The 21,008-nt window shown below is 38.7% G+C and overlaps 1 protein-coding gene across 2 annotated transcripts in view; it reads right to left on the bottom strand.

The window, feature by feature from the left end:
* Positions 1 to 3,378: 3,378 nt before the first annotated feature.
* KIAA1328 (KIAA1328 ortholog) overlaps positions 3,379 to 21,008 on the bottom strand; it is a 396,831-nt gene continuing 379,201 nt past the window's right edge. For both annotated transcript variants that reach the window (XM_060121098.1, XM_060121099.1), the window contains one exon: positions 3,379 to 3,760. In XM_060121098.1, the coding sequence (XP_059977081.1) occupies positions 3,550 to 3,760 (211 nt within the window). In that variant the 3' untranslated portion in view covers positions 3,379 to 3,549. The remainder of the gene's footprint in view (positions 3,761 to 21,008) is intronic.

Here is a 21,008-nt window from a genome sequence, read left to right on the forward strand (position 1 = left end):
GTTCCTGTTGTTTTAACAAATACTGAGAGAAGTAACACTGTGATAACCTGAGGCTCTTCTCTTGCTTTCAAGCTATACTCCACTTACCCGATGGGGGATGTTCAAGGAACAATTCAATATCCAAACCACATGGGGAGGGCTTCCCTGGTGGCGCAGTGGTTGAGAGTCCGCCTGCCGATGCAGAGGACACAGGTTCGTGCCCCGGTCCGGGAAGATCCCACATGCCACAGAGTGGCTGGGCCCCGTGAGCTGTGGCCGCTGAGCCTGCGCGTCCAGGTAGCCTGTGCTCCGCAACGGGAGAGGCCACAACAGTGAGAGGCCCGCGTACCGCAAAAAAAAACACACAAAAAAACACATGGGGAAAACAGCCACTGAAACATTGGCTATGACGTCAGACTTCATCCAGCTCTGCTCCTTTAGGGCTGTTCCCTCCCCAGAGTTTCTGACCAGCAAATCTCTCATGTGAACAATGGTGCTGAAAACAGCGCCAAGTAGAAGGAATGGCTCTGGGGGAGGAGAGAGTCCCTCCATCCCCATGACATTGGGGAGCTCTGGACAATTCCCCTCATGGAGGTCAGGTTTGTAAACACAAATGTGCCTCCTGGAAGGGCGGCTGTCAGAGAAAGCTTCTCCTTGACTGACTTTGGTCTTCTAAATCAAGCACTTTGGGCCCTGCTTAAGGAGCTTCCATGGGCGTTTGTCCTGCCCCGTTTTGTAAACACTGATTGGTCTTTCTCTCCCAGAACAGTGGGAAGCAGGGTAGGCAATGTGGTAACACTACCTGCAGCATTGCCAACACGTGTCCCGTCTTGCTTTGGGGAAATGGCTGGAGGCTGGGCAAGCGCATTACAGCCACTCACTGTTGGGAGTGCTTAACAGGGAGGAAAGGCAGATTCCTGTGTGCCAGGCCCTCTCCCTTGGTAGGTTAGTCTTCAATTAGGTCAAGCCTCTAGGCTCCACAAAAGCCTCGAGGCTCTAAAACAACCTTTTAATACATATATATAGATCTCAAAGTGAGACACAGATTAAAATGTTAACATATATTGTTCAATTCATAATGAAGATGTTAGACTAGACAGAAATTCACATCCTATTGCCCTGACGACCAGAAAATGCTTACAGGATAGAGAAAGGCAACTGGCGGGGGCAGGGAATGTGGCATATGAAAAACAGATTGATTGATGCTCTGCTGAAAATCCATCTTTGCTCTTCCAAATTGCTCATTCAGGAGAGGCAAAGAAGCAATTAAACTCCATCTTGTGGCTTGTGACCCCCCAAAGCCTTTACTTTAGGTCCTGTTTATGATTGGTCTAAGGCAAACAAGCTTCTTGAAGAAATCACAATCCTTTTCTTGGTCTTTCTGGCATCCTCTTACTCCAGAGAGCAGTAAGGGCACTGGTGTGCAGAATAGGAAAGTGTGATTATGGATGATCCGAGGGAGCTGGGGGTACTTAAGGTGGTCATGACACGTGGGGCAAGGAAAAGGTAGCTCTGGAAACCTAACTTTAACTGAGAAAATGGTCAAGGGCTCTCCATCTGTTTTCACCCAGTTTTTGGCCACACCAAAGAAAGCTCTATTTTCCAAAGGCTTCTGGAATGGGATGAAACTGATTCAGTTGCTTTCTTAGGGGTGAACTGTAAGAGGAAATTGTAATCTGCAATAATTTTCAACCTTTCAACTGAATGACTACAACTGGTTTGTCCTGACCCGATATCTACCTCAGATTAAGAATATAGCATGGACATATATACACTACCAAATGTAAGGTAAATAGCTAGTGGGAAGGAGCCGCATAGCACAGGGAGATCATCTCACAGGGAGATCATCTCGGTGCTTTGTGACCGCCTGGAGGGGTGGGATAGGGAGGGTGGGAGGGAGGGAGACGCAAGAGGGAAGACATATGGGAACATATGTATATGTATAACTGATTCATTTTGTTATAAAGCAGAAACTAACACACCATTGTAAAGCAATTATACCCCAATAAAGATTAAAAAAAAAAAAGAATATGGTATTGGTAGGCTATATTCTTCTCTCCTCCAAAGAACAAAAAGACCCAAGTGAAGGAAGGTTGGCCAGAGGTGACAGGGCCTCAGCCTGAAGAGACAATGAGATGTGGATTTACCCAGACAAGGAAGTTGCTCCAGAAGGCTCTTGTAGGCTGAAGTAATCTAGTTTTGATAAAGACTTCAGGGAAGCCGTGCAGTCTCACTAAGTGCCGGCTGCCCTGCATGGTCTGACGTTAGCTACCAATAATGACTGACAGGCCAGGGGTTGGTGAAAGGGAGAGAGAAAAAAGCAACACACTCCACACCAAATAAAGTCATCAAGTGATGCATATCTTCCCCTGGCTTCCAATGACTGGCAAGTTTTAAACTCACTGGCTCTACCAGGCTCATCATACTGCCCACAAGCTTGAGACGCCTCTAGAGCCCACTGTAAGCTGAGGGACCCGTCTCAAGAGCCCTGCCGAACAGGAGAGCAGAGAGTACGTTTCGAGTGTACTCCTTCCACAGGCTTTCTCTGTGAGGCCTAGTGGGAGAAAGGGGGAGACTCTGCGTGGGGTGGTGGAACATTATCTGGCAAGTGGAGGTGGTTCTTTGGGGCCATGAGACAGTGGTCTTGAGCAGAGCACGTGCAAGGCCTGGTCAATCAGGGCCTTGACTCCACATGGGGAGAGAAGGGAGGCCAGGGGAAGTCTGTCAGCCTGTAGCAGCTGATGGGAAGTTCACCAGGGTGAGTAAAACAGACACTTGGGGCAAGAAAAAATACTGAGAGAGTGCTCTTATTTACCCTGGGAAATGGCCGACCATAGGACAAGCATTTCAGGCCAGTGCCTCCCCTAGGGCAGTACTCGCTTGTGCAATCTAATGCTGATTTCTAAGGGTTGGGAGGGCCTCTCTCTAGCTCATCAAGCCCTTTTGGTTATAGGGTGGGCAGCGGCCAGGCTGATGACTGCTGAGACTGACTCACAATTGGCCCTCAGTGTTGCTTGTGATGGGAGAGGCACCACCAACTCTAACCTCTGAATTAACTGACTGACTTAGAAAGAGGTAGGTGGTAAGAGAACAGGGTGGAGAGGTAAAAGGGTCTATCTTTCTGAAATTGCTTATGTTACAAAGGGGCTACGTTTAAACTAGAGGGATCTCTCAATGGAAAGGTTTTCCTTGTGTACAAAAGAGAGCCAACCTTTTCCAGCAAAATATTGAGAAGGAAACACTCTTGAATGAGGCTGAGTATGCAAAGGCCTCTGCCATGCAGAAAGTGTCCCATGTTAATGTTCTAGTCTCTGCTTGGCCTAGAAAAGCTACTGTCCTCCACCCCCATCCATCCTTAATGTGTTGTCTACTGATTGGTCTGATCAGAAACACCCTGGGTTGTTAGAATGATTTCTATATTCGACACGTAACAGGATGCTAGTGAGATAGGTCCCTCCCTGTGAAAGGAGAGACACAATTACATTGCAGTCAAATAATTAAAAATCCTGGATCAGTATATAAAAACACCCACTCATTTCTGACAGAAATTTTGCAGCATGTGCTTCAGTGTCAAATGAAAAAGATATCTTCCAGAATTTGATCCTCCTCCAGGTCTTCAGGGGTCCTGCCTGCCCCGGTCTTGTTCCAGGTTGATTTCAGAGGACTGAGTAGGCAAGTACTGTGATGCCATGACCCAGCTTCTCTGGAGCGATGGGGCCGCGGTTTGGAAGCAGTCTTGGGACTCAGAGATTGAACCAAATCCAGTAGAGATGTCTCATACCTGTTAACACATACAACCCAGACAGAAAATGATCAGATCAGTAAAACATTAAAATCCAAAAAGCCCACAGAGATGGGCTTCCCAGGGCAAGAATCAGACCACAGATCACATCATACGCAGGAGGGTCTTCTAGGGGAACTTTAGGGAAGTTCAGAGGGGCTCTGCTGTCTGTCTGTCTCCAAGCTCTTCTTTTCTGCCGACTACTAACATTCTTTTCTCACCTGTGAAGACAGACCATGGGGTGGACAAAGTAATCATGATAACAATAACAATATTAGTAGCAACATTTATCGCAGGCTTACTAAAGCATCATTTATCGCAGGCACTAAAGCATCAGGCACTGTTCTCAATGCTTTACATGTATCTCACTTTCATTTAACCGTCTACATAATCCTATGAGGTAGGTCCTGTAGTACTCTGATCCCCATTATATACACGAAGAAAGCAAGGTTCAGAGAAGTAACGCGCCTAGCAAGAAGAAGACACTACACGGCAGGGTCAGGATTTGAACCCAGGTCATTTGCTTCCAGCCCTTGTACACAGGACACTATGCTGCCTCTCAACTTCTTTGCAGCCAGACAGACTTGGCTGAAATCTCTGCTCTACCATGTGCAAGCTCTGTGACTTAGGGAAAGTTATTCAGTCTCTCAGTTCAGTTTGTCATGTGTAAGGGACCAACAGAAATCCTGTTAGGATTAAATTAATGAGTTGGTATAAATTAACATGTGATAAGTACTCAAACGAAATGAACCACCACCAACCACAACAAAGACCGGTTTTCACCCAAAGAAGGTGATGTTGTGTATATGGTGGGACTGGAAGGGAGTCCTCTATTATGAGCTCCTTTAGGAAATCCAAACAATTGATTCCAACAAGTACTGCTCCCACTTAGACCAACCGAAAGCAGCACTTGACAAAAAGTGTCCGGAATTAGTCAACAGAAGATGCATAATCTTCCATCAGGATAACGCAAGACTGCATGTTTCTTTGAAGACCAGACAAAAACTGCTACAGCTTGGCTGGGAAGTTCTGATTCATTCATCGTAATGGAAAATATTTCAACTCCCTGGAAGACTGTAAGAGGCACCTGGAACAGTTCTATGCTCAAAAAGATAAAAAGTTTTGGATAGATGGAATTATGAAGTTGCCTGAAAAATGGCAGAAGGTAATGGAACAGAAGGGTAAATACGTTGTTCAATAAAGTTCTTGATGAAAATGAAAAATGTGTCTTTTATCTTTACTTAAAAACCAAAGGCAGAGGAGAGGGGGAAGACGGCGGAAGAGTAAGACGCAGAGATCACCTTCCTCCCCACAGATACATCAGAAATACATCTACACATGGAACAACTCCTACAGAACACCTACTGAATGCTGGCAGAAGACCTCAGACCTCCCAAAAGACAAGAAACTCCCCACGTACCTGGGTAGGGCAAAAGGAAATAGAATAAACAGAGACAAAACAATAGGGACGGGTTCTGCACCAGTGGGAGGGAGCTGTGAAGGAGGAAAGGTTTCCACACATTAGGAAGCCCCTTAGCGGGAGGAGACTGTGGGTGGCGGAGCGGGGAACTTAGGGGCCACGGAGGAGAGCACAGGAACAGGGGTGCGGAGGGCAAAGCGGGGAGATTCCTGCACAGAGGATTGGTGCCGACCGGCACTCACCAGCCCGAGAGGCTTGTCTGCTCACCCGCCAGGGCGGGCGGGGCTGGGAGCTGAGGCTCGGGCTTTGGTCGGAGCACAGGGAGAGGACTGAGGCTGGCAGCGTGAAGGGGTTAGTGCGCCACGGCTGGCCGGGAGGGAGTCCGGGGATAAGTCTGGACCTGCTGAAGAGGCAAGAGACTTTTTCTTCCCTCTTTGTTTCCTGGTTAACAGCTGATCTTTCAGCAGAAACTCTGCAAGCCAGAAGGGACTGGCAGGACATATTTAAAGGGATGAAGGAGAAAAACCTACAACCAAGATTACTCTACCCAGCAAGGATCTCATTCAGATTTGATGGAGAAATTAAAACCTTTACAGACAAGCAAAAGCCGAGAGATTTCAGCACCACCAAAACAGCTTTACAACAAATGCTAAAGGATCTTCTCTAGGCAAGAAACACAAGAGAAGGAAAAGACCTACAATAACAAACCCAAAACAATTTAGAAAATGGGAATAGGAACATACATATCGATAATTACCTTAAAAGTAAATGGATTAAATGCTCCCACCAAAAGACACAGACTGGCTGAATGGATACAAAAACAAGACCCATATATATGCTGTCTACAAGAGACCCACTTCAGACCTAGAGACACATACAGACTGAAAGTGAGGGGATGGAAAAAGATATTCCATGCAAATGGAAACCAAAAGAAAGCTGGAGTAGCAATTCTCATATCAGACAAAATAGACTTTAAAATAAAGACTATTAGAAGAGACAAAGAAGGACACTACATAATGATCAAGGGATTGATCCAGGAAGAAGATATAACAATTATAAATATTTATGCAACCAACATAGGAGCACCTCAATACATAAGGCAAATACTAACAGCCATAAAAGGGGAAAGCGACAGTAACACATTCATAGTAGGGGACTTTAACACCCCACTTTCACCCATGGACAGATCATTCAAAATGAAAATAAATAAGGAAACACAAGCTTTAAATGATACATTAAACAAGTTGGACTTAATTGATATTTATAGGACATTCCATCCAAAAACAACAGAATACACATTTTTCTCAAGTGCTTATGGAACATTCTCCAGGATAGATCATATCTTGAGTCACAAATCAAGCCTTGGGAAATTTAAGAAAATTGAAATTGTATCAAGTATCTTTTCCAACCACAACGCTATAAGACTAGATATCAATTACAGGAAAAGATTTGTAAAAAATACAAACACATGGAGGCTAAATAATACACTACTTAATAACGAAGTGATCACTGAAGAAATCGAAGAGGAAATCAAAAAATACCTAGAAACAAATGACAATAGAGACACGATGACCCAAAACCTATGGGATGCAGCAAAAGCAGTTCTAAGAGGGAAGTTTATAGCAATACAATCCTACCTTAAGAAACAGGAAACATCTCGAATAAACAACCTAACCTTGCACCTAAAGCAATTAGAGAAAGAAGAACAAAAAAACCCCAAAGTTAGCAGAAGGAAGGAAATCATAAAAATCAGATCAGAAATAAATGAAAAAGAAATGAAGGAAATGATAGCAAAGATCAATAAAACTAAAAGCTGGTTCTTTGAGAAGATAAACAAAACTGATAAACCATTAGCCAGACTCATCAAGAAAAAAAGGGAGAGGACTCAAATCAATAGAATTAGAAATGAAAAAGGAGAAGTAACAACGGACACTGCAGAAATACAAAAGATCATGAGAGATTACTACAAGCAACTCTATGCCAATAAAATGGACAACCTGGAAGAAATGGACAAATTCTTAGAAAGGCACACCTGCCAAGACTGAATCAAGAAGAAATAGAAAATATGAAGAGACCAATCACAAGCACTGCAATTGAAACTGTTTTTAAAAATCTTCCAACAAACAAAAGCCCAGGATCAGATGCCTTCACAGAAGAGCTAACACCTATCCTCAAACTCTTCCAAAATACAGCAGAGGGAGGAACACTCCCAAACTCATTCTATGAGGCCACCATCACCCTGATACCAAGACCAGACAAGGATGTCACAAAGAAAGAAAACTATAGGCCAATATCACTGATGAACATAGATGCAAAAATCCTCAACAAAATACTAGCTAACAGAATCCAACAGCACATTAAAAGGATCATGCACCATGATCAAGTGGGGTTTATTCCAGGAATGCAAGGATTCTTCAATATATGCAAATCAATCAATGTGATACACCATATTAACAAATTGAAGGAGAAAAACCATATGGTCATCTCAATAGATGCAGAGAAAGCTTTCGACAAAATTCAACACCCATTTATGATAAAAACCCTGCAGAAAGTAGGCATAGAGGGAAATTTCCTCAACATAATAAAGGCCATATATGACAAACCCACAGCCAACATCGTCCTCAATGGTGAAAAACTGAAAGCATTTCCACTAAGATCAGGAACAAGACAAGGTTGCCCACTCTCACCACTCTTATTCAACATAGTTTTGGAAGTTTTAGCCACAGCAATCAGAGAAGAAAAGGAAATAAAAGGAATCCAAATCGGAAAAGAAGAAGTAAAGCTGTCACTGTTTGCAGATGACATGATACTATACATCGAGAATCCTAAAGATGCTACCAGAAAACTACTAGAGCTAATCAATGAATTTGGTAAAGTAGCAGGATACAAAATTAATGCACAGAAATCTCTGGCATTCCTATATACTAATGATGAAAAATCTGAAAGTGAAATCAAGAAAACACTCCCATTTACCATTGCAAAAAAAAGAAAAAAATATCTAGGAATAAACCTACCTAAGGAGACAAAAGACCTGTATGCAGAAAATTATAAGACACTGATGAAAGAAATTAAAGATGATACAAATAGATGGAGAGATATACCATGTTCTTGGATGGGAAGAATCAACATTGTGAAAATGACTCTACTACCCAAAGCAATCTACAGATTCAATGCAATCCCTATCAAACTACCACTGGCATTTTTCACAGAACTAGAACAAAAAATTTCACAATTTGTATGGAAACACAAAAGACTCCGAATAGCCAAAGCAATTTTGAGAACAAAAAAAGGAGCTGGAGGAATCATGCTCCCTGACTTCAGACTATACTGCAAAGCTACAGTAATCAAGACAGTATGGTACTGGCACAAAAACAGAAAGATAGATCAATGGAACAGGATAGAAAGCCCAGAGATAAACCCATGCACATATGGTCACCTTATCTTTGATAAAGGAGGCGGGAACGTACAGTGGAGAAAGGACAGCCTCTTCAAAGAGTGGTGCTGGGAACACTGGAACACATACTTTTACAGGTACACGTAAAAGTATGAGATTAGATCGCTCCCTAACACCATACACAAAAATAAGCTCAAAATGGATTAAAGACCTAAATGTAAGTCCAGAAACTATCAAACTCTTAGAGGAAAACATAGGCAGGACACTATGACATAAATCACAGCAAGGTCCTTTTTGACCCACCTCCTAGAGAAATGGAAATAAAAACAAGAGTAAACAAATGGGACCTAATGAAACTTCAAAGCTTTTGCACAGCAAAGGAAACCATAAACAAGACCAGAAGACAATGCTTAGAATGGGAGAAAATATTTGCAAATGAAGCAATGGACAAAGGATTAATCTCCAAAATTTAGAAGCAGCTCATGCAGCTCAATAACAAAAAAACAAACAACCCAATCCAAAAATGGGCAGAAGACCTAAATAGACATTTCTCCAAAGAAGATATACAGACTGCCAACAAACACATGAATGAATTCTCAACATCATTTATCATTAGAGAAATGCAAATGAAAACTACAATGAGATATCATCTCACACCAGTCAGAATGGCCATCATCAAAAAATCTAGAAACAATAAATGCTGTAGAGGGTGTCGAGAAAAGGGAACACTCTTGCACTGCTGGTGGGAATGTGAATTGGTACAGCCAGTATGGAGAACAGTATGGAGGTTCCTTAAAAAACTAAAAATAGAATTATCATACGACCCAGCAATCCCACTACTGGGCATATACCCTGAGAAAACCAGAATTCAAAGAGTCATGTACCAAAATGTTCATTGCAGCCCTATTTACAATAGCCAGGAGATGGAAACAACCTAAGTGTCCATCATCGGATGAATGGATAAAGAAGATGTGGCACATATATACAACGGAATATTACTCAGCCATAAAAAGAAACGAAATTGAGCTATTTGTAATGAGGTGGATGGACCTAGAGTCTGTCATACAGAGTGAAGTAAGTCAGAAAGAGAAAGACAAATACCATATGCTAACACATATATATGGAATTTAAGAAAAAACAATGTCATGAAGAACCTAGGGGTAAGACAGGAATAAAGACACAGACGTACTAGAGAACGGACTTGAGGATATGGGGAGGGGGAAGGGTAAGCTGTGACAAAGTGAGAGAGTGGCATGGACATATATACACTACCAAACGCAAAATAGATAGCTAGTGGGAAGCTGCCGCATAGCACAGGGAGATCAGCTGGGTGCTTTGTGACCACCTAGAGGGGTGGGATAGGGAGGGTGGGAGGGAGGGAGACGCAAGAGGGAAGAGATATGGGAACATATGTATATGTATAACTGATTCACTTTGTTATAAAGCAGAAACTAACACACCATTGTAAAGCAATTATACTCCAATAAAGATGTTAAAAAAAACAAACAAAAAAAAACAAAGGCAGTTTTTGGCCAACCCAATAAAATCTGATGGGACAAGGGAGCATGTGCGTGAACAGAGGAGATATGCCAGGCATGTATATGTGGGTTCTGGCCCACAGCACAGTGTGTATGCCAAACAGTTGGCTGCTTGTTTGGTATGCACATTCATGCCAGAAGCAGTCTGGGGTGGTGCAGGGCCCCAGATTAGTGATGGTGATGGTGGCAGAAGCAGCAGTGGTGGTGGCAGTCGTGGGAGGCTGGCTTGCCTATCTTCCCAGAGCTCATCCCCAAGGCAAAAATATTAGCTCTCTGGCCTGAGCACTGGGATAAGAACTGCTAGTGTTTAGGCAATAAACGTCAATAAATTATTACAAAATAAAAGCATATGCATGGACATTGTAATATAGCATATCAAAGAGATATCAGAAATCTTCAAAGAGTTTAGAATCTCTGGTTTTAAAAACTGCTGCAACATTGCAAAGCAAATATGCACAGGCTGAGAAACAGAAATTAAATATAAAGATTGTTGCATTTGATGGAAAAGAACATTGTTTTTATATACAGCTTCAAATGAACCAATTAATGAGGAATACAGTTTTAAAATTATTTTTTTCTTTGTAATTTAAGATACAGTAATAGAAAGCATAATAGGCATTTTGAATTACCTACAAACCATTAGGTGACTTTCGGTTTCTCATATGGCCTCTACAAGTTACAGAAAATGCCAGAGAAAACATTAAAATGTCATTGTACAAATTTAAATTTATACACATACATGAAACTGTGTGTATGAATAGTTAAATCTTTTAAAAAAAATTGTTCCATAAGAACCATCAGTTCTAGATATACCAAAATATACTATTTATATTTGTATAATATACAAAATATACTATTATATTTTGAAATAATTTATCAGAAATATATCCGAATGTCACAGCTTATAAAATATCCTTAACAGTTCTAGTGTCAGTTGCCTCAGCAGAAAGATCTTTCTCAAAATTAAAAATTACCAAAATTTATGTGTGATCTTTCATTTGCCAAGAGCAACTAATCTGCTTTTAAGTATATCACTTAAAATAAAGTTGCTAAAAGTATAAACTTTGATGATCTAATAAATGAATTTGAAAAAACAGGAACCAGAAAAATCTTATGATCAACCAAGTTATCACATTAATAAAGTATTACTATTTATTATATTATATAAAATTATAACATCAAAAATATTTTTTTTGCTGTCTGCAGGTTTATATTACTCATGTATCACCTGTTATTTTATAAATTTCTTCTTAAAGGAAAATGCTTTGTAGTTTAGTCCCTTTAACTGCATTTTTCATCCTACCTTTTGAACAAGGGATTTTCATTTTGCACTGGTCTTGTAAGTTATGTAGCTGACCCTGCCCTTAAGTCCCAGGCAAGACCTTGAAATGAAACAATTTCAAGGTCCAGTGCATAAACTGCACTGGATGAAAAGCTAAACATGATGCAGGAGCTTTCCCTTCCCACTCTCTTTTTTCACCTTTGGTGATTTCAGTAGACCTCTCCCGATTACCCTCCTCTTCTCTTACCTTTTAAATGATAGAATGTCCCAGGGCTTAATCTTTAGTTCTCATGTCTTAGGTAATTCCATTCATTCTCATGACTTTTTATAACAGCAATATGTCAATGACTCCTAAATGTACAGCTCTAACATCAACCTCGCTCTCGAGCTCCAGACTCATACACCCAACTGTTGCCTGATATCTCCACTTGGATGTGCGATAGGTATCTCAAACTATCTAAAACAGAACTATTATTTTTTTTCCTCTAAATCCCACTCCTCTCCATCAACGCAGCTGCTCAGGGTTGCCAAAAACCTGCTGGTATGCTTGATTCCTACCTCTGGGCCTGTGTGTGTTGAATCCTCTGCTTAGGATGTTCTTCTCCCAGATCTTATTTGCTTTTATCTTTCAACAGTTACAAGAGTAGGGTCATTATTTTGTTTATGTTATTATCTCCAGTGCCAAGAATGGTATCTGACCCAAGGTAGGAGCTAAATATTTGTTGAAAAAAATGAATGGTTCTATGGTTCAAGTTTTAGCCCCTTCCTCCATAGGCAGCTTTTTAGATCTTTGGACAGCTAGTCTTTTAAAAAATTACAATATATTTCAAACAGTATGGAAGTATTACTCATCCAATTATTCTTCTTGTTCTTTTATAAAAAAGGATAATATACATATGGATTGTATAAACTACTTTTTCACTTAATATATTGGGAATATTTTTTCCATATCAATTTTTTGTAACATTATTTTTAATGATTTCAGATTACTTTGTCTCCTGGAAGCACTCTTAATTTAGTTAACCAATCCACTATTGAAGAGCACTTAGGTTAGGTCCAAGGTCTTTTGAGACTAAATCAGCTATGTCTCTCATTCCTTTTTTCAATCAGTCAATGCCCAAAGGGTATTCTCTACCCCAATTCATCATAAATTAGCAAAGTACTGCTATCCCTATTACGTTCTATAGTTTTACTCTCTTTTTTTCCCAACACTTCCCATCTCCTATTTTAACTGAAACTTGATTCTTTCCTGAGGTCAATGTTTCCCTTACATCCTTCTCAGTGAGAATTGTTAATACTCAATATACCTTATATATTTCAGGGCCAAGAGGTAGTATTTGGATCATCACTGCTCCCATTTTTGCTTTTTGATCATTATTTTCCCTGTCTCTCATTAAACTCCCAGTGCTCTGAGGATTCTGTCATCTGCTCTACCACCTTCAACCTCTCTTCATCTGTAACATCTATTTACCCATTCACTCTCAATCACTGATGATAACACTTGATTCAGTCTTCTCCTTCAACTGTTACCATCATCCCTGCTAATGTCAACATTACATGAATGACACTCAACCAACACTCTGACTTAGTTCTTTGACCTCTCAGGTCAAATACTTTCTCAGTAAGGCTTTCTTTTTATATCCAGGAACTTGTGACCAATTAAACAGCATCTCTTCTGAATTCAGTAATTCAAACATCCTACTACTTCCTGATGCCCACATCTTACCCTCAAGCTTTTTTTTTCAACTATTCCCACTATCTCTGCCCATTGGTCTCAACGAACCATTAATTCAAACAATCATTGCTCTAAGAACTGGGAGTGAAGTGGTGAACAAGATAGCTCAAATCTCTGTCTTGTGGGACCATTAATAGCTTACCTTCTTCCCAACCCTTTACTTCTTATTGAACTTGAATTTCATGGTCCAGCATTCCAAACACTCGTTTAACAAAGCTCTTAAAAACATGTCCCCTGTATATTTGTCCCCTCCCCTAAATCTGGCAAAATCATAATACTGCATGAATCCAAATGTCTGCCTTTTCTGTGAATTGTAGTTGGGAAACTTAGTGTAAATAAAACAAAATCAAAGAAACAAGAAAGAAACAAAGAGCAGATCCAATATAGATTCCTAGTCACTAACCTTAAATGGGTGCTAAACATTTACTTTTTTTTTTGTGGTACGCGGGCCTCTCACTGTTGTGGCCTCTCCCGTTGCAGAGCACAGGCTCCGGACGCGCAGGCTCAGCGGCCATGGCTCACGGGTCCAGCCGCTCCGCGGCATGTGGGATCTTCCCGTACCGGGGCATGAACCCATGTCCCCTACATCGGCAGGCAGACTCTCAACCACTGCGCCACCAGGGAAGCCTGCTAAACGTTTTCTGACAGAGCTACTGTATTTCTCTAATCAGCTGTTCTGCTCTCTTCATTTCCCCTTCTCGCAATTTATGCTAAACAGATGGCCTTGCTTCCCACATCAGAGAAAGGAGGTCATTAACGAGAAACTGTCGTCACTTTGTCACAAGTCTTTCAGCACCTATCATTTCCTTCTTTTACACTGAAGGAAGTGATCCTTCTCTTAGACAAGGCTAATCACTCCATTTGTGCTTCTTAGGAACCTTTTAGTATTGACTATCCACTCTAGAACCTTCAATCTTTTCCTGTTTACTAGATAACTAAGAGCACTTAAGACATTCTTTCATTTCCATAACCACACCATTTCTCAATTTTTTCCAACCTCGCTTTCATCTTCTGTACTAAAATTGAACTCACCAAATTTCACCAGTGACTTCCATGCTGTTAAATCCAAAGGACATTTTGTAGTCCTTGTTTTACATAATGTCTCGCCAGCATTCAATGTGGCTGATTGCTTCTTTATAAACTTTAAACTGTTTTATTGGGGTAAAATATGCATACATAAAAGTACACCTATTTAAAGCATTCAGCTCAGTGATTTTTAGTTTAACAGAGTTGAGCAACTACCATAATTTAATTTGAGAACATTTCATTCCCCGCCTCCCTCCCCGCCGAGAAACTACCCATTAGCAGTCACTCCCTATTACATTCCTTTTTTTGCCAAATAATATGCCACAGTATGAATATACCACATTTTATTTATCTTTCATCACATGATAGACACTGGATTGTTTCTATCTTTTGGCTATTGTGAACAGTGCTGCTATGAACAGTCATGTATGTGTTTTTAGTAAACATATGTTTTCATTTCTCTTGGGTTGATACCTAAGGGTGGGATTGCAAATTCTATGTTTAACCTTTTAAGGAACTGCCAGACTGTTCTCTAAAGTGGATGTGTCACTTCATGTCGGTATTTGGAGGTCTTTTTTCTGGGACTATTAAGCTTCTTCAGAGAAGAATCTTTCAGTATTCTGGGAGGGAGATGTGGTCTACTTCTGGGACAGGGAAGGAGGTCGACTTTTTCCATTTTTATACTTTGAATTCATCCCATTTTCAGTGCTCATCTAATCTTCCAAAGTACATGACATTCCTGTGTCTTCTCTTCTCTGTTGAATTTCTCCAGAGAATTCATCTCCAGTCTTTTGTCTGGGACTAATATTCCATATATGGCACTGTGGCAGGAGTACTGGGTTTTTTGATTCTTGCTTCAAATGTCCACCTCATTTCTAGTTCTACCTCATACCACCACTCTTTACTGTTCATGTTGCTTCCAATTCCCAAACTTTTACAAAGTTCTGTGACGTCAGTCTCTTTTCATTTGAATACCCTTCTCAGTGCTTTCTATGTGGTAGCTTCCTCTGTCCTGTCTAGTAAGTTACTAACCCTACATTCATTTTCCATTTTCCAAAAATGTATATAGATCTCAGGTATATTGATGACTCTTCTCCCATTTATTCTTGTGGATTTACACCTTTAAAAACATTAATTTACTCTCATCTTACTGGTGTCTCAGGAAATAGAAGAGATAAATACAAGTTCTCAATCATCTTAGCTAGGAAATACATTTGCAGAAAGGTTCCATAAATTTCTAGGTTTATTATTAGAAATTTCTGAGTTTTTTCATCGCTATTACAAATGAGTTTCCCCCTCCCCACTTTATCTTTCAAATAGCTAATGTTGGTATCAAGATTTATAGTAATTGAGTTTTTGGTTTTTTTTTTTTTGGCCACACCACACGGCATGTGGGATTTTAGCTCCCACGTCCTCTGCACTGGAAAAGTGGAGTCTTAACCACTGGACCACCAAGGAAGTCCCTACAGTGATTGAGTTTTGTACATTATTGAACTCTCAATTCTTTATTTTTTCAGTTGATTTTTATGGGTGAACAATTACAAACCTTATAATCATAAGATTTATGTGTTCTCCCATATTTGTATTATTTTTTCTTATATTATTGTATTGGCTAGAACTTCCAGGGCAATACAAGTTTTATAGCCACCTTTGTATAATTCTGATCTAAACAGAAATTATTCTATTTTATCACTATTAAGTATTTCTCATCTAGATACTCTTTATTATATTAAGAAGTATTTTCTCTTTTGGCTTACTAAAAGCAGGAATGAAAAATTAATTTTACAAGTAACTTTTAAGTATATACTGAGACGATAATACACTTTTTCTTTTTCGGCATATTGTTAAGAAATATTCTATTTTTGGCTTCCAAAAGAGTAGGCATATTTTAATTATTAGAATACACTCTTCCTGGTTATATAGTATTATTCTTTATACTTACTCAGATTTTTATGATTATTTTAGGGTTTAAAACATCTATATTTCTAGGAAATATTTGTTCATAATCCTTCTTATGGTTCTTTAAATCCCTATATATTAGTCTTACCTCAGTGGGAGAAAAGGAATAGTACCAATTTAAGAAAGAATGAATTTATAAAGAAGGTAGAAGGATAACCAATTACCACACTGGACTAGGAGACCTAAAATAGGTCATCTCAGGAATCCTAAAACAGTTCATCTCAAAAGTTTCCTACTTTTTAATTGCTAAAGCAAACCTAGACTGGCATTCAGGTTTCTGAAAAATAGAAGATATTGCATATTTTATAAGTGCTTCCCAATCATCTGTCAAACATCAGCAAAAAGGTTAGTTAAGAAAAAAGGGTGGTCTTGAACCTGCCTATGAGGCTGCAGATCTCATAGAAGAACTACTCACATAGATGGAGAGAAAGTCAGATATGTGCAGACACAGAATTGAGGGTAATACTCAGAAAGTTACCTTTCTATTTCTTGTTCTCCATTCAACAGAGGCGCTGTCACAAAAGGACTCTGCTAATCCTAATTTAATATATTTCTTCTTGAAGTGCATATAAGCCACAGAGTGAATACTATGCAAAGTCAGTGCACCTTGGAGGGAGGCTAAAGAATTTACCAGAAAGTCGACGGGTATACGGGAGATCCTCTAATCGAGAACAATTTTAATATAACATATTAAAAGGCACAAATAACAGAGTAAAATCTTTTAGTCATTATATTTATATTTTTGTATAATATTTACATTTTATCTAAGACTCCGTTTCTTACAGGGAAGAAGAAGGAACTAAAGTAGCCACAATAATTTTGAAGAAAAGAACAAAGCTGGAGGGCTCATATAACATGCTTTTAAGACTTACTGTAAAGCTACATTAATCAAGACAATGTGGTATTAGTGAAGAATGGATAGACAGATCAATAGAAAAACAGACAGAGTCCAGAAATATACCAACACAAATATGATCAACTGAGGTTTTTACAGATGTACAAAGTAAATTCAGTGGAGAAAGGATAACCTTTTCAACAAATAGTGTTAGTGTCTAGTTTCAACAACTAGACATCATACGCAAAAACAAACTTGAGCATAAACCTCATAACTTATACAAAAATTAACTGTACATTCACCAAGACAGAACACATTCTGGGCCATAAAACACATCTTAACAAACAGAAAAAAATAGAAATCATATAAATCATACAATGTCTGCTATTAGACCACAATGGACTTAAATTAGAAATCAATAACAGTTATCTTTATAACTGGAAAATCCAAAAATACATGGAGAATAAACAGCACACTTCTAAATAACAAATGGGTCAAAGAAGAAATCTTAAGATAAACTTAAATATATTTTGAATTAAATAGAAATGAAAACATAACTTATCACAGTTTATGGGATGCAGTGAAAGCAGTGCTTAGAGGGAAATTTATAGCATTGAATACATACATTAGAAAAAAAGAAACCTAAAATCAATCATCTAAGTTCTTCTTGTTGCCAAGATCAATCATCTGTCCACAAGATCAATCATCTGTCCACTTTAGGAAACCAGAAAAAGAAGAACAAATTAAATCCAAAAAGAGGGGATGTATGTATATGTACATCTGATTCACTTTGCTGTACAGCAGAAACTAACACAACATTGTAAAGCAACTATACTCCAATAAAAATTAACAAAAAAACCTAAAGTAAGCAGAAGAGAAGAAATAATAGGAAGTAGAGCAGAAATCAGTGGGACTGAAAACAGGAAATCAACAGAGAAAAATCAATGAAACCAAAAGCTAGTTTTTTGAAAAGATCAATAAAATCGATGTCTTTAGCCAGGCTAATTAAAAGCAAAACAAAGCAAAACAGATGGCACAAATAACATTAGAAATGAAAGTATATCACTACAGATCCTATGGACATTAAAAGGATAATCAAAGAGTTTTATGAATAACTCTATGCTCATAAATGTAATAACCTAGATGAAAAGGAACAATTCCTTAAGACACAATTTGCCAAATCTCACACAAGAAGAAATAGACAATCTGAATAGGGCTTTATCTATTAAATAAATTGAATCAATAATTAATAACCTTCCAAAATAGAAAGCAGAGGCCCACATTGGTTCACTGGTGAACTCTAGCAAACATTTAAGGAAGAAATTATAAGAATTCTCTACAAACTTTTTCAGAGGACAAAAGAGAGGGAATTCTTCCTAACACATTCTATGAGGCCAGATTACTGTAATACCAAAACCAGACAAGGAGATTACAAGAAAAGAAAACTACAGACCAATATCTTTTATGAGCACAGATGGAAAAATTCTCAACCAAGTGGGATTTATCTCAGTAATGCAAGGCTGATTCAACATTTTAAAAATCCATTAATGTAATCCATCACATTATCATATCAATAAATGTAGAAAAAGTATTTGACAAATCCAACACCCATTCATGGTAAAAACTCTCAGTAAACTAGGAATACAGGGAACTTCCTCAACTTGATATGAACATCTACAAAAAACCTACAGGTAACATCATACTTAATGTTGAGAAACTTGTAGCTTTCCCACTAAGTTCAGATACAAGGCAAGAATATCCTTTCACCACTCCTTTCCAACATCATACTGGAAATGCTAGCTAATGATTAAGATCAGAAAAGGAAATAAAAGGTATACAGATTGGAAAGGAAGAAATAAAACTGTCTTTGTTCACAGATGACATGATTTTCTATGTAGAGATCCAAAAGGATCAACAAAACCCTCCTGGAACTAATAAGCAATTATAACCAATGTTGCAGTATACAAGGTTGACATACAAAAGTCAACTGCTTTGCTATATAGTAGAAATGAACAGATAGAATTTGAAATAAAATTAGCACCCCCCAATGAAATGCTTAGGTATAAATCTAACAAAATGTATAAGATTTATATGAGGAAAACTACAAAACTCTGATGAACAAAACCAAAGAAGAACTAAAATGAAGAGGTATTCCACATTCATGGATAGGAAGACAATATTGTTAAGAAATCAGTTCTCCACAAGTTGACCTACAGACTCAACATAATCAATCCCAATCAAAGTCCCAGCATGTTATTTTGTGGATACTGACAAGCTGATTCTAAAGTTAATGTGGAGAGGCAAAAGATCCAGAATAGACAACACAAAAATGAAGGAGGAGAAAAAAGTTGAGGAGTGACTTTACCTGACTTCAAAACTTACTATAAAGCTACAGTAATCAAGACAGTGTGGTACTGGCAAAAAAAAAAATAGACAAATAGATCAACAAAACAGAATAGAGAGCCCACATAAGTACTGATATAATCAATTGATCTCTGAAAAAGGAGCAAAGGCAATGGAGCAAAGATAATCTTTTCAACAAATGCTCAAAGATGGCCTGGAACAACTAGATATCTATATGCAAAAAGATGAATCTGGACACAGATCCTACACCTTCCACAACAATTAACTCAAAATGTAAAATGCAAGACTAAAAAACTGCTAGAAGATAAATAGGAGGAAACCTAGAAGACCTTGGGTATAATGATTACTTCATAAATACCACACCAAAGGCACAATTCATGAAAGAAATAATTGATAAAATGGACTTCATTAAAATTAAAAACTGCTCTGCAAAAGACAATCTCAAGAGAATGAGAAGACAAACCACGGACAGGGAGAAAATATTTGCAAAACCCACATCTGATAAAATACTACTAACCAAAACATACAAAGAACACTTACAACTCAACAATAAGAAAACAAATGACCTGATTAAAAAATGGACCAAAGATCTTAACAGACACCTTTCTGAAGAAGATACACAGATGGCAAATAAGCATATGAAAAGATGCCCACATCTATGTCATCAGGGAAATGCAAATTAAAACAACAATGAGATACTACTACACACTTATTAGAATGGCCTAAATCTGTAACACTGACAACACTAAATACTGGGGAGGATGTGGAGCAGCAGAAACTCTCATTCATTGCTGGTGGAAATGCAAAATGGCACAGCCACTTTAGAACACAAGTTGGCAGTTTCTTACCAGACTAAACATATTCTTACCCTATGATCCAGTAATCATGCTCCTTGACATTTACCCCGAAAAGCTGAAAACTTATGTCCACACAAAAACCCGCACGTAGATGTTTATAGCAGCTTTACTCATAATAGCCAAAACTTGGAAGCAGCCAAGATGTCCTTTAGAAGGTGAATGGGCAAATAATGATGTGAATGAATGTGGGACATAAAGACAATGGAATATTATTCAGCACTAAAAATAAATGAGCTATCAAGTCATGAAAAAACATGGAGGGGCTTTACATGCATATTACTAAGTAGCCAATCTGGAAAGGCTACATACCAAATGATTCCATCTATATGACATTCTGGAAGAGGCAAAACTACAGAGACAGTAAAAAGATCATTGGTTGCCAGGGGTTGGGGAAGTGGGATGAATAGGCAGAGCACAGAGGGGTTTTATGGCAGTGAGAACACTCTGTATGATACTATAATCATGGATACATGTCATTATAAATTTGCCATAACTCATAGAATGTACAACACCCAGAGTGTACCATAATGTAAACTATGGACTTTAACTGATTATGATAGGTCAGTGTAGGTTCATGCATCAGTTGTAACAAATGTACCTCTCAGGTAGGGCTTGTTGATAATGAGGGAAGTTATGCAGGTGTGGGGGCAGGAGATATATGAGAAATTCCTTTATCTTCCTCTTAGTTTTTCTGTGAACCCAAAACTGCTCTAAAAAAATAGTCTTTTTAAAAAGTTAATCTAAATGGATCATAGGTTTAAGTGTGAAACATAAATTGTAAAACTTTTAAAAGAAAATATAGGAAAAAACATCTGTGACCTGAAGTTAGTCAAAGAAA

This window comes from Lagenorhynchus albirostris, chromosome 14, assembly GCF_949774975.1.
Source record: "Lagenorhynchus albirostris chromosome 14, mLagAlb1.1, whole genome shotgun sequence".
Taxonomy (NCBI): domain Eukaryota; kingdom Metazoa; phylum Chordata; class Mammalia; order Artiodactyla; family Delphinidae; genus Lagenorhynchus; species Lagenorhynchus albirostris.